Raw genomic sequence first — 17,426 nt, forward strand, 5'->3', positions numbered from 1 at the left:
TCAAATATCCTTTCTTTTCAAAGATTCAAGACTGTCCTTCTGCTTTGCAGGTAGTGATGGATTCCATCATCAATGTCTGCATTCACTGAACGGAGGTTCCTGAGATATGCAAAAGTATTTTGTGCTTCCCAGGACTTTGTCATGAATTTTCTTTTGTTGGAGAGTGGTTTTGACAGGAGGGGAAGGCTGGTGGAGAATCTTTGTCCTGTCATTGTTGAGTGTAAGGTCCATCTTCAATAAATAAGACCATAGCTTGAAGTTTGGCCGTCCAGCTCGCACAATTATCAGCCTATTAGCACCAAGCCAATAGCCAAATGCTGAAACACAGGTGTTATTGGAACTATACACTCATTTGAGAATATAGATTGTATGCAACTTTTGCACTGTGAATGATAGATTGCATCTCTGCAGATCAGAGACAAGATACAAAACAAGGATAGGCAATGGCACAATAATAATTAATTTGATAATCACTGTCTGGGCCTGATGCCCACTGAGGTTTCCAATGATGTGCATCTTGACTCATACAGTGTCTACTTGATTTCTGGATCAATCATTTTGGCAGGCTTTTACACACTGTCTGATATTGGTTAAAATTTGAAGTAGAATAGCATAAGATAGCTTTCATATGATGCCCATCAATTCCACTAATGCTATCCACAATCACATAAAAGAAGCCAAATGAAAAACATTTCTAAAACTGACATAGTATTTGATTTCATCACGCTAAAATTTTGTTACCTTTTACCAATGTCTTTATTGGTACTGTCCTCATGTTTCTAAAGTCAGAGTTGGCTATGGTCCTATAAATTCTAGATATAAATTTCAAAGTATTTGAAAGTAATAGTTAAATGGCACTCAATAAAAATGTAGCATATTTATCATTTTTGCTATAAACCCAGGTAAGGTGGGCCATTTTTTTGTACTGATTTTTTGTGTCTGTTTCATGGGCTTCTTTTTTACAGGTGCAATAATAGCTCCACAATATTGTGTTGCATTGTACTGAATTGAATTGAATTGAATTGAACTGACTTTATTTCTTACATCCTCCACATACATGAGGAATAAAATTTTTTTATGTTTCTGTCTAAATGTGCAATTTACAGTAATTTGTAATAAATAACATATATAACAGGACAGTCAATATAGCATGGAGATACAATTATATCAACGTGAATTAAATGGTCTGATGGCCTGGTGGAAGAAGTTGTCCCCGAGACTGCTGGTCCTGGTGTTTATGCTGTAGTACCATTTTCCGGATGGCAGCAGGAACAGTTTGTGGTTCAGGTGACTTGGGTCCACAATGATCCTTCAGGCCCGTTTTACACACCTGTCACTGTAAACGTCCTGAACAGTGAGAAGTTCACATCTATGGATGCGCTGGGCTATTCGCATCACTCCCTGCAGAGCCCTGCGATTGAGGGAAGTACTGTTCCCATACCAGGCAGTGATGCAGCCAGTCAGAATGCTCTCAATCGTGCCCTGTAGAAAGTCCTTCGAATTTGGGGACTCATGCCAAACTTCTTCAACCATCTGAGGTTAAAGAGGTGCTGTTGTGCTTTCTCACTACAGACATTATGCACAGACTATGTGAGTTCCTCGTGATGTTTATGCCATGGAACATAAAGCTGTTCACCTTCTCAACCCCAGATCTATTAATGTCAATGGGGGTTAGCCTGCCTCCATTCCTCCTGTAGGTAGTCTACAACCAGCTCCTTTGTTTTTACAGCATTGAGGAGAAGTTGTTTTCTTGACACCACTGTGTCAGGGTGATGACTTCCTCTCTGTAGGCTGCCTCATTATTGTTTGAGACAAGGTTGATGAATATAGTGTCATCAGCAAATTTAATTAGCAGATTGGAGCTTTCGGTGTCAATACAGTTATGAGTGTATAGTGAGTAAAGAAAGGGGGTTAGGACACAGCCCTGAGGGGCACCAGTGTTGAGGGTCAGAGGGCAGAGGTGAGGGAGTCCACTCGTACCACCTGCCAGTGATTTGACATGAAGTCCAGGACCCATCTGCACAAATCAGGGTGAACGCCGAGGTCTCTAAGCTTCTTGTTGAGCCTGGAGGGACTTATGGTGCTGAATGCTGAACTGGAGTCCAAGAACAGCATTCAAACATAAGCATCCTTCTTCTCCATGTGCGTAAGAACAGTATGTAGAACTGTGGCTATTGTGTCATCTGTTGATCAGTTGCACTGGTGGGCGAATTGTAGGGGGTCCAGTGTGGGTGGTAGCATGCTGTAGGTGTAGTCCTCAAACAGCCTCCTAGAGCATTTGCGTATCATTGAGGTGAGTGCAACAGGACTCCAGTTGTTCAGACCTGTTACCTTGTACTTTTGAAACAATAGAGGATGTTTTGAAGCAGGAGTGCACTCTACACGGGGAGAGGGAGAGATTACAAATGTCCGTGAATTCACCTGCCAGTTGTGCTGATAACAGTTGTATAAATAATCCTGATTTGGTGTGGAAACTTTTGGCAGTTACAATATGACAAGTTAAAATTGAACACATGGCAATGCATCAAAAGTGTGTCAATAGCTGTCAGAGAAACACTGCAGTTTTTCTTAAAGCAACCTATTGCTAACTGAAACAAGAGGTTGGCTCACACAGTTTGGGTTTGGCACAAGGTGAAGTGGCATATTTCTGAGTCTCCTCCATTGGTCAGGGCCTAACAGATGTTCTGTCCTAGCTGTACAGTGCCGTATGCGAGCCAATATACAAGCCTGGGCAGTACAATATGCAAAACTGCCCATGTAGCAGGCTCCCACTCTCCACACAGCTGATGAATCCAAAGGAATGGCAGAGAACGATATAGTTTGGGTCCAAAGATGTTGCTGGAGGTGTCAGTTAGCAGTTAACATAGGACTGCTTGAGGATTCCAGTCCAGATCTTTCCTCGGGGTTTACTCCTGAAGACTTTCCCATGAGTGGGTGTAGCTGCAAGGCGCTGGAGGTTTGAGATCAGTGTTTTCCTTCTCCTAGATGGACTGCCAATGGCCATTTTGCTGCAATTATCCAATATCTCTCAATTCGTTATCAAAGGGCTTTAGATTATATTCCAACCCATAATATGTCTGCTTTACATTCCTTTCCAACTTGTGTTTGACATTTAGAGTTTGGATGTTTAATTTATTTATTTTCTGTATCTTGCCTCTTTTGTAACGTTCTTAATTTAATTGCAATTGTTATTGTACTTTATTGCTATGTTTCAATCTTAGTGTTAAATAATTTAAATTAGGTTACAAAATATACATTTTTATAAGTTATAATTTTATAAGTTATAAGTTATAATTTTTTTCTTTTTGTATTTGAATTATAATCTTAGATTGTGGCTCCTGGTAAAAATGTATTCTTTTACTTTAACAGAAGTACTAATGCTAAAAAATGTGGCTGAATGTTATGGAAAGATACATCAACCTTCTGTGAATTCTCTCAACTAGGTTAGATTATCAGAACAAAAATGTCAGGCCACAAAGGAACAAAAATGCTAAACCCAGACAATGTGCTCTTACTTTAACCCAGGCAACTGTAACCTCCAAATGTTTATGTGTGAACAAAATAAATCATTAAACCAAGTCTGTATTTTTGTTATGAATACTTTTGAACACGTCCTTGTGTTCAGGCACTTTCTACTTTTAATTCTGATCTCTCAGTTGGATAACACTCAAAGGCACCACCTGAATGAAAGGTAATTGATTGAAACATATATCACGCATCAAATAAATAATGAAATTACCTATTTTGAGTGAGCTACGCGTATTAAGAACCTCTACATGCAGTACGATAGGGAAGGAAAATTAATGCTGACAAACAGATTGAGCTTTTAACATAGATAAAATTCCCAGAAGAATGATTTCAGAAAGGAGAGAAAACTACCGATATGCACCATTCCACCTTAATGCCACAGGCAATTTCTGTTCTTAATTGAACTAATTTATTACCAAAGGTACATGACATGCTGAGAAAGAACATGATTTGTAGTTAATGTGGTCTATGAATCATGATTCTACAGTTGACTGCAACATTAGACATGCTAATGTGGGGAAAATATAGCCTCTATGTTATGTACATGGATTTTGCAAGTCATCAACTTGAACTGATCTTTCACTGCAAACAGTCATAAAAGCAGTTAAACAAAATGTTTTTGCAGAAGTCTACAGGCATAATTATGTTAAACATAGGATTTTGTTTATCTGCTATAGATGTGTCTTGCTTTGTTTACTTGTCTATAGTGTTATTTCTTGGTGTTTATGCTTGAAAGCTTTTTAGTAACATGTTAACATTGAATTTAAATATTTCCAACTTTCAGAATTATGGAGACGAACTTGAACATTCATTAACATGGGAAAATCTGCAAAATCTGTTGTAAATCCAAAGCAACACACAAAAATATTATGGAGGGACTCAACAGGCCAGCCAGCATTTTTCCATGGAAAAGACTAAACAGTTGATGCTTTGGGCTGAGACCCTTCTTCAGGACTGAGAGGGAAGGGTTTTTCCATGGAAAGAGGAGTACAAAGCCTGACCTGTTGAGTTTCTCCAGCATTTTATGTGTGCTGCTTTGAATATTCATCAGTCTAGTTTAGATGCTAAATGACCTAGAGGGTAGAAACACAACCCTGCTTGTGTTACATATGACAGAAGAATGAAATAGGGAATCTCACTCCATGGAGACAGTTCCAAGGTCAACACACAATACAGATACTACGTTAGCTTAGCGGCAATGCAAAGTCAAAGAACCTGAATTTTAGTGCGATCTGTATTGTCTGAATATCTTGTGAGATTAACACAAATGATCAAAGACCATTTCAGTGCTTTCACTCCACATCTTTAATGTTGACACGAAGCAATCTAGAACTGCAGTTGTAGGAGTGACACAAAATATGATATAATGTAAATGAAACAGGTTTGAGGTATTGTGAGACAGAAAGTCAGGATATGATGTTATGGACAGGCTGTGTAGTTATAGTCATTTCTAAAGCAGTAGGAAATCATGTTTTCAGAGATAGCTGGCCTATGTCAGTATAACATAATTACTAAAATAAACAGCATTCTGTCAGAGCTGTTTCAAACTAAATGCTTCAGAGAAACACCTTGGAATATTTTTTTTAGGAAAGATACAAAGCAAAAGCAAATTGCTGTTCCTATCATCCAAATAAAACTTGTACAATTGTACCAAAGTATTTTCACGACAATATAGCAGCAGGCAGATATTTTCTTTTGAATGTTTGCAATACTCTTTTAGTATTCTCAGCACTGACCTTCACAGCAAAGCTGAGGATGAATAAACACACTAACATTGGAAAGTAAAGAGACATTTGTCTTGAAACATACAATGGTGCTGTAGGCTAAGACCATATGAAAATAGATCACAATTTGAAGAATTCAGTCTCAGTAAATGTCAAGATTCTGGATGTCTGTTAAGTAGTGGATGGACATTGAAATAGCGGTATGGGAATAGTGTTGGTTAAATGTTGCTTAACAAAATTAAAGTCTGCAGTTACACAATTTTTGCTGGTTTAATGTTGCAGTTAACAAAGTGACTTCCAATTAATATATTCAAGCCACAAATTGCACTCTTTTATTATTACCTTGCTTATTGAAACCGATTTTCACCCTGAAGGAAAATACCTCAGACTAAACACTTATACCAAAGACAGATTGCTTTAATAAATCTCTGCTTGAGCCACTGTCTAACACTGTTTTAAGCCTCTTGGGAATAGTTTTAGTCAGAATTTCCATACAATCACAAAGCATTCATTATATTATGCCAAGTGATTTTTTTTTAAATGAGGGAAAAGAAACATTTTCTATATTATTCTCATTTGCTCTCCATTTCCCTTTCACACAACCCTCTATTTTTCTATCATCCATGTGCCTATCTAGGAGTTTCTTAAGTGTGTCTAAGGTACCTGCTTCTACCATCATCCCAGACTATTCACCCACCAGACTGTGTAAAAATAATGTACCTGCAACATCCTACTTAAACTTTCCTCCAATCACCATAAAATTATGCACCCTTGTATTAGCCATTTTTGCTCTTACAAATAGTCTCTGGCTGTCCACTCAATCTATGCCTCTTATCATCTTGTACACCTCTATCAAGTCATTTCTCACCCTGCTTCACTCCAACAAGAACAGCCCTAGCTTGCTCAGCCCTTCCTCATAAGACATGCTCTCTAATGCAGGTAGTATTCTTATGAGTCTCTTCTGCACTCTCTCTAGATCTTCACATCCTTACCGTAATGAGGCAATCAGAACTGAACACAGTACTCCAATTGTGGTCTAACCAGTGTTTTATAGAGCTCTAATATTGCCTCATGGCTCTTGAACTCAGTCCCTCAACTAATGAAGGCCAACCCACGATATGCTTTCTTAACCACTTTCACAAAATGTGATATATTTTAAGTTCACAGTATATTGATAGCAATGGGAAAAGATGTAAGCTGCTAAGTGTTATCATCCAGAGAATGTGCAAAGGAAGAATAGTTTTAAGATTTTATTTTTCATAAGGTAGCAAATTAATGAAGCTTGAGAAGCAGAAAAATAAAGTTCAACTTTCTTTAAACTGTTATTAATCTCTTCTGATCATTCTGTTCATGCAGATAGTTTGCATGCATTTAGCACACATTGTGCGGCAATGGATGAATTTAGTGCAAGACTAAGTATGCTTCTGTTGATCTCGTGAATGAGTGTGGAAATAGACTTTTCAGCCCATCAAGTTCTCACCACCCATCAAACAACAATTTACACTAATTCAAATCTTATTTTATTCTCCCCCAAGTTCTACCATTCAACTACAGTAAGGTCAAGAACCCTACCAACACAGATGTCTCTGTGTTGTGGAAGGAGACCAAAGTACCTGGAGAAAACCCATGCAGTCACTACTGAAACACGCAGACTCCACACAGACAGCATTCAACATCCAGATTTAATCTGGGTCTCAGGCATTTTGAGACTCATACCAACTATAACAGCTGCACCACTGTGCGGCCGATCTGTGAGTGTGATTTCAGATTCTGTATGCCAGGTAAACATTGTGCTAAGCCAAAATGCATTTAAATGATGTAAATCAATGAAACAACATTACTATATCCAAGATGAATAAAAGGCAGTACTTCATATTATGATTAATTAATGTGAAAATGATTCAGTAGATTTGTGAAATTACTCCCTGTTGGAATCACCAGAATCAATAATAAGTGTACACCCATTGTCATGTAGGTAATTGTTTTCTGTAAGTTGGGTTGCTCAATATTTTTATAGTTTCACTATGAAATATTCTTTTCCCAGATACTGCATTATTATTGATAATGTGCAAAATCAGATGCAACTGCAAAAGTACATATGGCCAGAAATTCATATCCACAAATCAATGATGTGGCAGCAATATGATGTACAAATGCGTTGAAATTGTCGTCAACATTGTATGTTGACCACCACCATGCAAGCTGAACATCTGAACAATAAGCTTTATAAGGTATCCATATACTCCTCATTGCAAGCTAATTCAACAATATAAATATAAAACATACAAAGAATCAGTCAATTTCACTCACCCCTGTTCTCTGCACATCCATGAAAACTGCTCTCTGGAAGGTTTTCTCCCATACTGCAAGCTCACTCCCCGTCTCTACACAGAAATAATGGTTCTCGCCTTGGCCAGCCAGGATACTGAAACCATACGGCCTCAGGTTTTGAAGCTCAAAGTCCTGATGAAGACCTAAATATAAGTTTGCTTGCAGCCAGCATTCATCATCAAGCCAGAGCTGTAAAATATTCTGCAGTAGATTATCTTTGAGCCATTTAATTCTTACAGGCAGATAACACTACATAAAGTATTTTAATCAGCCATTGCTGTCATCCAAGATGAAGAGGAAAGGTGCTTAAGAAAATTATAGCATAAAAATGCATTGAAGAAGTCCATTGTTTCAAGCAGACACTACACTGTACCTTAAGAATACAATTGATGTGGTTCTGCATTTATGCTGCAAACTTAGAGCAAGAGGCATTATTTTAAGAAGGAAAGTTAAAGAAACAAATATGGCACACAAATTTATTTTATATATGAAGACCATTTTATGTTATATTATTATATTGGGTTTATTTACCAAGTGTTTAAAACAGGTTCATTAGATCGATTATCACAAGTAGTCAATTCTTCACTAATGTACAATTTGTGTTATCCATACTGATAGAATGAAAAATACTTGGTCTTTTCTCCTTAGAGACGGAAGATGAGAGGTGACCTGATAGAGGTGTATAAAATGCTGAGAGGCATTAATCGTGTGAATAGTCAGAGGCTTTTTCCCAGGGCTGAAATGGCTAACACGAGAGGACACAGTTTTAAGATGCTTAGAAGTAGGTACAGAGGAGATGTCAGGGGTAAGTTTTTTACTCAGAGAATGGTGAGTGCATGGAATGGGCTGCCAGCGACAGTGGTGGAGGTGGATAGCTTTAAAAGGCTCTTTTAAGAGGCTCCTGGATAGGCACATGGAGCTTAGAAAAATAGGGGGCTATGGGTAACCCTAGGTAAATTCAAAAGTAAGTACATGATTGGCACAGCATAGTGGGCCATAGGGCCTGTATTGTGCTGTAGGTTTTCTATAGTATCTATTATCCATAATAACCTTACAAAATTATTCCTAAAGGGAACAGATATCCAATATTGTGAATGTCATATATAAAGTATAAATAAGTAAAATCACAATAAGATATGGAGCAAAAGTAGATCTGAAAAGCTTAAAGAAACACATCCTAAACAAGAGAAAATCTACAGATGCTGGAAATCTGAGCAGCACACACAAAATGCTAGAGGAATTCAGCGGGCCAGGCAGCATCTATGGAAAAATGTACAGTGAATGTTTCGGGCCGAAACCCTTCAGCAGAACTGGAGAAAAAAAGCTGAGGAGTAGATGTAAAAGGTGGGGTCAGGTGAGAGAGAGATACACCAGGTGATAGGTGAAACCTGGAGAGGGAAGGATGAGGGTGGGGATCTCATTGAAACCTATTGAATATTGAAAGGACTAGATAGATTTGATGTTTCCTTTAGTGAGTGATTCTAGAACCAGAGGGCACAGCATCAGAATTGAGGGATATTAATTTAGAACAGAGATGAGGAAAAATTTCTTTTGCCTAATTCTGCTTCTATGTCTTATGTCTTGTGCTCTGATGTGATAGTGATAATTTGATATAATATATACAAAATGTTGGAGGGACTCAGCAGATCAGGCAGTATCAATAGAGAGGAAAAAACAGTATTTTGGGCAGAGACCCTTCATTAGGACCTGATAAAGAGTCAGTCTGAATCATTGACTGTTCATTCCTTTCCATAGATGGGACCTGACCTGTTGATTTCCTTTGGCATTGTGTGTGTCTGTTGCTCTGGGTTTTTCAGCATCTGCAGAATCTTGTGTTAATGAAGATTTGATTGCTGGAACAAAGTCTGCCATCATATAAAGGCAAGTAGAGCAATTTATTCTTTCAAATTTACCAAGTTAGTTCCTTTAAGGTAGCAAATTGTTAGAGAATGGACATGAAAACAGTGATAGTCATATAATAGTTGTACAGAGAAAATGTATCCAGTGGGTAAATACTGAAAAAAGATTCTACCTAATTTTGTGGTTGTCTCAGTTAAAAGCGAAACAAAATCTGGTATAGTATCTATGTCACTAACAAATATAAAATCATAGAGGGTTAGAGTGTGGAAACAGAGCCTTTGGCTAACTTGTCAATGCTGGCCATGATAGCTACCAAGCTGTCCTGGTTACCCATGTTGAAACTTTATCTCTCTGTATCATTCTATTCATGTTCTTATCCAAATGTCTTTTAAATGTAGTTATAAACCTACCTCGACCACTTCCACTGCAGCTCATTCCATATACGCATTACACTCTGTATGAAAAAAACATTCTCCTCAAGTCCCTTTTAAATCTTTCACTTCTCTCCTTAATCCTAAGCCATAGTCATAGAAAAATACAGCGCAGAAAAGGGCCTTCAGCCCATCTAGTTCATACCAACTCCATTTAATAACCAATGCCTACTCCCATCAACCTACACTGGCACCATATGTTTCTATGTACCTATCCAAACTTTGCTTAAACATTGAAATTGAGCTCACATGCACCACTTGTGCTGGCAGCTAATTTCACGCTCTCACAACCCTCCGAATGAAGAAGATTCCCCTCATATTCCTCTTAAACTTTTCACCCTTAATCCATAACCTCTGGTTGTAGTCCCGTCCAACCTTGTGGAAATAGTCTGCTTGCATTTACTCTATCTATATCCCTCATAATTTCATATACCTCTATTAAATCTCCTCTTAATTTTCTTTGTACTAAGGAATGAAGTCCTCCTAACCTATTCAACCTTTCCTTTTAACTCAAGTCCTCCAGACCCAGCAACATCCTTGTAAATTTTCTCTGCAACCTTATTTACATCTGTCCAGTAGATAGGTGATCAAAACTACACATAATACTCCAAATTAGGCCTTACCAGCATCTTATGCAACTTCAACATAACATTCCATCTCCTGTACTCAATAAATTGATTTATGTCTACCTGTGATACCACTTTCAATGAATTATGGACCTGTATTCCCAGATCACTTTATTCTACCATGGTGCACCATCATTCTCTGTTTAAGACCTACGCTTGTAGGTCCAACTGAAGTGCAAGACCTCGCACTTGTCTGTATTAAATTCCATCTGCTATTTTTCAGCCCATTTTTCCACCTGATGCATATCTCTCTGCAAGCCATGATAGCCTTCTTTACTATCCGTTACCTCCTCAATCTTGGTGCCAACTGTAAATTAAATTTGCTTATCCAGTTAACCACATTATCATCCACATCGTTGAATGAGATAACAAACAACAATGGACCCGTCACTGATTCCTACAGCACTCCACCAGTCACAGGCCTCCAGTCAGAGAGGCGACCATCTACTACCACTCTCTGGCTTCTCCCACAAAGCCATTGACTAATCCAATTTACCACCTCATCTTGAAAGCCGAGTGAATAAACCTTTTTGACCAAACTCCCATGCAGGACCTTGTCAACTGCCTTGCTAAAGTCCATGTGGACAACATCCACTGTTTCGCTTTTATCATCTTTCCTGGTAACTTCCTCAGAAAACTCCATAAGTTTGGTTGGACATGACCTACCATATGTGAAGCCACGTTGACCATTCTTAATCAGTCCATGTCTAACCAAATATTTATATATTCTGTCCCTTAGAATACTTCCCAATAACTTTCCCACCACTGATGTCTGACTCATCGGACTGTAATTTCCTGGTTTATGTTTTGAGTCTTTCATAAACAGTGCAACATTAGCTATCCTCCAATCCCCTGGTTCTTCTCCTATCGCTAATATCTCTGCTAGGGCCCCAAAAATTCCTGCACTTGCATCCTATAGGGTCTGAAGGAACATTTTGTCGGGTCCTGGGGTTTGCCCCCACCCCCATTCTGCCTCAGGACAGCAAACACCGCCTCCTCTACAATCTGTATAGGGTCCATGAACTTGGTGCCACTTTGCCTCACTTCTATAGGCTGTGTCCATTTCCTGAGTAAATACAGATGCAAAACATTTATTTAAGTTCTCCCCTATCTGCTTTGGTGCAAGCACATGGATTCCCATTCTGATCTTCCAGAGGAGTGTTTTTGTCCCTTGCAATACTTTACTATTAACATACTTGTAGAATTGCTTACTATTCTCCTTCACTTTGACTGCTAGGGCAATTTCATGCCTTCTTTTAGTCCTCCTGTTTTCTCTGGCATTTCTTTTCTCCATAAGCACCTCATTTGTTCCTACCTGCCTTTAACTGTTATGCATCTCCTTTTTTTTCTCTTACCAGGGCTGCAATGTCTCCTGCAAACCAAGGTTCCTATACTTGTTATATTTACCTTTTATTTTGACTGGCACATACAAGCTCTGTACGCTCAAAATTTTCTTTTGAAGGCCTCCTACTTTTCAAATACACCTTTGCCAGAAAACAGCCTGTCACATTCCACACTTGCTGGATCCTTTCTGATACCAGCAAAATTGGCCTTTCTCCAATGAAGAATCTCAACCCGAAGACCAAACCTATCTTTTTGCATATTTACTTTGAAACTAATGATATTAAGATCACTAGGTCAAAATGTTCCCCTACACAAACTTTTGTGACCTGCTCTGTCTCATTCTCTCATAGTAGATCAAGCATTGCACACGCTCTCTTTGGGATTTCTGCATACTGATTAAGGAAACCTTCCAGAATACCTTTGACAAACTCTATCCCATCCTGACCTTTTACAGTATGCGAATCCCAATCAATATGTGGAAAGTTAAAATCACCTCTGACAACAACCTTATGTTTCCCGCAACAGTCTACAATCTCTCTGCAAGTTTGTCCCTCTAAACCCATCAGACTGTTGAGGTGTCTGTAACATAACCCCGTTAACATGGTCATACCTTTCTTATTTCTCAGTTCCACCCATAACACCTCAACAGATGGAGCACTGTCGTGACATTTGTCCTGACCAGTAACACCACCCCTCCTCCTTTAATCCCTCCTGCTCTGTCATCTCTAAAACAACAGAACCCTGGAATAGTGAACTGCCAGTCCTGCCTCTCCTGCAACCAAATCTCACAAATGGCTAAATTATCATAGCTGCAGGTGTTGATCTATGCCCTGACTTCACCTGCCTTTCCTAGTTTCAGACTATCTAGTAATCATTAGATTATCAATGGGTCTTTTGCCTGGAAACCAGCATACTATCCACGTACCTCAGCAGCAATTCTGCATGAACCCAACTGTGTGAAACTCTGCACCTTTCTGACATTTAATATCTTTTCAAGAAAGGAGGGAGAGAGAAAACAGGGAATTATAGACCGGTTAGCCTGACGTCAGTAGTGGGAAAGATGCTGGAGTCAACTATAAAAGAGGAAATTATGACACATTTGGATACCAGTAGAAGGATCAGTGCAAGTCAGCATGGATTTATGGAGGAAAAATCATGCTTGACCAATCTTCTGGAGTTTTTTGAAGATGTAACTATGAAAATGGACAAGGGAGAGCCAGTGGATGTAGTGTACCTGGACTTCGAGAAAGTTTTTGATAAAGTCCCACATAGGAGATTAGTGGGAAAAATTAGAGCACTTGGTATTGGGGGCAGAGTACTAGCATGGATTGAAAATAGGCTGGCTGATAGGAAACAAAGAGTAGTGATTAACGGGTCCCTTTCGGAATGGCAGGCTGTGACCAGTGGGGTACCGCAAGGTTTGGTGCTGGGACCGCAGCTGTTTACAATATACATTAATGATTTAGATGAAGGGATTAAAAGTAACATTAGCAAATTTGCTGATGACACAAAGCTGGGTGGCAGTGTGAAATGTCAGGAGGATGTTATGAGAATGCAGGGTGACTTGGACAGGTTGGGTGAGTGGGCAGATATATGGCAGATGCAGTTTAATGTGGAAAATGTGAGGTTATCCACTTTGGTGGCAAGAACAGGAAGGTTGATTACTATCTAAATGGAGTCAAGTTAGGAAAAGGGGAAGTACAATGAGATCTAGGTGTTCCTGTACATCAGTCAATGAAAGCAAGCATGCAGGTATAGCAGGCAGTGAAGAAAGCTAATGGCATGCTGGCTTTTATAACAAGAAGAATTGAGTTTAGGAGTAAAGAGGTTCTTCTAAAGCTGTACAGGGCCCTGGTGAGACCACACCTGGAGTATTGTGTGCAGTTCTGGTCTCCAAATTTGAGGAAGGACATTCTTGCTATTGAGGGAGTACAGCGTAGGTTCACAAGGTTAATTCCCAGAATGGCAGGACTGTCATATGTTGAAAGATTGGAGCGACTGGGCTTGTATACACTGGAATTTAGAAGGATGAAAGGGGATCTGATTGAAACATATAAGATTATTAAGGGATTGGACACACTGGAGGCAGGAAGCATGTTCCCACTGATGGGTGAGTCCAGAACTAGAGGCCACAGTTTAAGAATAAGGGGTAGGCCATTTAGAACAGAGATGCAGAAAAACTTTTTCACCCAGAGAGTGGTGGATATGTGGAATGCTCTGCCCCAGAAGGCAGTGGAGGCCAAGTCTCTGGATGCATTCATGAGTGAGTTAGATAGAGCTCTTATAGATAGCGGGATCAAGGGATATGGGGAGAGGGCAGGAAGGGAGTACTGATTGTGTATGATCAGCCATGATCACAGTGAATGGCGGTGCTGGCTAGAAGGGCCAAATGGCCTACTCCTGCATCTACTGTCTATTGTCTATTATCTCACCTATGATGGTATATCACAAATATCTCAGTTAGATGTTCATTTCTATAATGACTAATGTTATGCAATTTAGACTGCTAATGTCATTGTACCATCACATAGCAACAGTTACCTTATGAACTTTACAAAGAATCTCACAGAGGTTGTAAATCTTCTCAGCCCATAGCCAGTCCCGAATGCTGACCTGTAAAAGTCAAACACAAACTGTTGATAATAAACTACTTATCATTGTAAATTGATGAATTAGCATTATGTGATTAAAATGATGAGTTCTTTGCCAAGCCTTTGCAAATGATTGGTTATACTTGTTATATCAATTCACATTTTGTGCTCCAATTAATTGCTGAAACATTATACCGTCAGTTGCCAGGTAATGCCGAGTTGTTCAGTGTTCTGACGGAACACGTCAGTGACAGCAGAAGCAAATTGTCAAGAGAATATCACTTCACAGACAGACAATAACAATCTGTAAAAGTGAGCAAAGATTGAGAAGTAGAAAGATTGTAATATAGTAATAGCCATATCCATATTTCAGTTTCAAAGTCACAACCTTGAGCATAGAACCAAAGAAACACTTTGTCAATATCACGTGCAGTTTCTTCCAAGTTATTTAATTAACTGGTAAATTCCTCCGCTGTTCTGCCACAAACATTTCTAAGTTTCTAAATTTTTACATGCACTCTTTTATAATTATTACCAGTTCAAAAAAACTAAGAAATACATATTACTACAGAAAGTATAAATAAAGTGCGTAAAATTAGGACATTATCAGATAATTGTGAAACTAATTCAATAGAAGTAATAAGCATTAAAGGTGTAGTTAAGGCAGATTTTGGTGGAATTTGCTGAAAATTCCAGTATTATTGACAATTCAACAGTAATAATCCAGGATGGAGAAAGATGTTGATGGAATTCCCTGCAGATATCCTGAGGAGAGCTGCTCTGCGATCTTGCACCAGCTTGTACCTGGCACAGAATATGTGTTAAATCATGGTAGTGGTGACTGTATGTCTACAAGAAAGTAATTAGACCAGATTAAGGGTCTACTACTCCATTTCCCACTGATGCTGCCCACCGAGTTCCTTCATCAACTTGCCTTTTGTTCCAATTTCCAGTATCTGCAGCCTCTGTGCCTCCAATGGTACTTTTTATGTCTATGAGTAAGGTACTTTTATGTTTTTTATATTATTTGAGCTTGTGTTTATGTTTTTAATTTTTCAAGTTGCAGCAAGCTCAGGCACATGTGAAAGTGATGATGGACCTCCAGATCTGTCAAGATAATACCAGCAGCAAAGTTGAATGGTACTTGAACATGACATTTAGCGATTGACAACCATTATGGAACAGGAGTAACACTGCTTCTTCATAGATTCTTTAATCACATGCTAACCCACAGGAAACAGGATGAAACAGAGGCATCATTAAATGTTTGATGCTGTTACACAGCATAAACCTCTCAAATAAATGTGATGTCAACTGTGGTACACTGCTGATCATCTGTGTGTAGCAAAGATCCATTTCAGCACTTTACTGGTGCAGTTGACTGTTCTGCAATCTCATGTCTGCTATCAATCCACGAGTACAGGGATCTGATCATTTTTCCTTTGGCAAGCATCAATATTATGAGTTGTATTGGTCAAGTCATATATTCCCATGGTCATAATAGTGAATAAGGTGACATCACTTTGTAACTTGATTCTTGACCAAACATTTGGAAGCTGTTCTTTACTTGTAGAAGATTATTATATCTGTGTATAGCACAGAACCGTATTCCTTGCATTCTTGGCTACCAGTTTAAGCAGCCCTCTGTGCCAACAGCTTTTACTGGATATACCTTAGGATATCCCTTAGGATATACACAGCTGTTCTTGGAGTAAGTAAACTAAAAGCTCTCTAAAGTTACAATATGGTTCCAGGTTTGAAATACTGTGGAAAATTGTAAGTTCGGGTTGGCTAGTTGGAAGTTGGAGTGATTGATTAACATAGCACAATGTTCATAGACATTTTGGCTCCAATTAAGAAGCCATTATCAGTGCGCAGTTAAAGGTTCACACTGATAATAGCTTCTTAATTGCTGAAATATCTGAAAACAGCTTGCTAAATTTGGCGATCTACCAAACTTCTGATTGGTGCAAGGAATTTGAGTACGAGTTATTTGAGGAAATAACCACCAGGGTAGACAAAGGAGAGCCAGTAGATGTTGTTTACTTGGATTTTCAGAAGGCCTTTGATAAGGTGCCACACATGAAAGTTGCTAACATGGATAGAAGAGTGTCTGACTTGTAGGAAGCAAAATGTGTGAAAAAAGAGGGTCTTTTCTGGTTGTGTGCTGGTGACTAATGGTGTTCTGCAGGGTTTGGTGTTAGGACTGCTTCTTTTCATATTATATGTCAATGATTTGGTGATGGAATTGATGGCTTTGTGGCCAAGTTTGCAGATGATATGAAGATAGATGGTGGAGCAAGTAGTGTTTATGGAGTCTGCAGAATGACTTAGACCTCATTTGGAGAATGGGCAAAGAAGTGGCAGGTGGAATATAATATAAGGAAGTGTTTGATTATGCACTTTGGTAGAAAGAATTAAGGTGTAGAATATTTTTTTAAATGCGGAGACAATTCTAAACCCAGAGGTGCAAAGGGAGTTGAGTCCTCATGCAGCATTCCCTGCAGATTAAGTCTATGGTAAGGAAGGCAAATGCAATGTTAGCATTGTAGCGGTGTGCTACATACAGCGCTAAAATTACGACACGGAGCCGGTAACTGCAGTTGAAGGAAAAACTTTATTCGAAATCCTCAGCCTCATTTTTAAGCCTCCCTCAACCTGCCCCCCCACCCCCCCCCATGGCGCAGAGGCTCCAAAGCTCTGTGCTCGCAAACCTCCGTAGGCTATCTCCCTTAGCCAGAAAGCTGGCTAATTATGAGCCGGTTTGGATGTGCCAGGAAATGGGTTGCCACATAACCCCCCTCCCCCCCAGAACCAGCGATACACCCCCTAATGTCCACAGTCTGGGCCAGAATCTGCTTGGGAGTTCGGCCTCTGCGCCGAGGTGTCGGAAACTCGACCGGTTGCGCCAGGTCCACATGGGCCGGTCTGAGTCCGTCCACCGTGAAAACCTCCTCTTTCCCCACAACGTCCAGCACGAACGTGGACCAG

At 39.3% G+C, this 17,426-nt stretch overlaps 1 protein-coding gene across 1 annotated transcript in view; it reads right to left on the reverse strand.

Annotated features, from left to right (window-relative positions):
- The window catches only part of sntg2 (syntrophin, gamma 2), a 260,468-nt gene that overhangs the window by 23,387 nt on the left and 219,655 nt on the right, over window positions 1-17,426 (reverse strand). Inside the window, exons 13-14 of the mRNA XM_059983452.1 lie at window positions 14,386-14,457; window positions 7,563-7,772 (exon numbers count right to left, since the gene is read on the reverse strand). Of these exons, the coding sequence (XP_059839435.1) occupies window positions 7,563-7,772; window positions 14,386-14,457 (282 nt within the window). The remainder of the gene's footprint in view (window positions 1-7,562; window positions 7,773-14,385; window positions 14,458-17,426) is intronic.

This window comes from Hypanus sabinus, chromosome 10, assembly GCF_030144855.1.
Source record: "Hypanus sabinus isolate sHypSab1 chromosome 10, sHypSab1.hap1, whole genome shotgun sequence".
Lineage (NCBI taxonomy): Eukaryota > Metazoa > Chordata > Chondrichthyes > Myliobatiformes > Dasyatidae > Hypanus > Hypanus sabinus.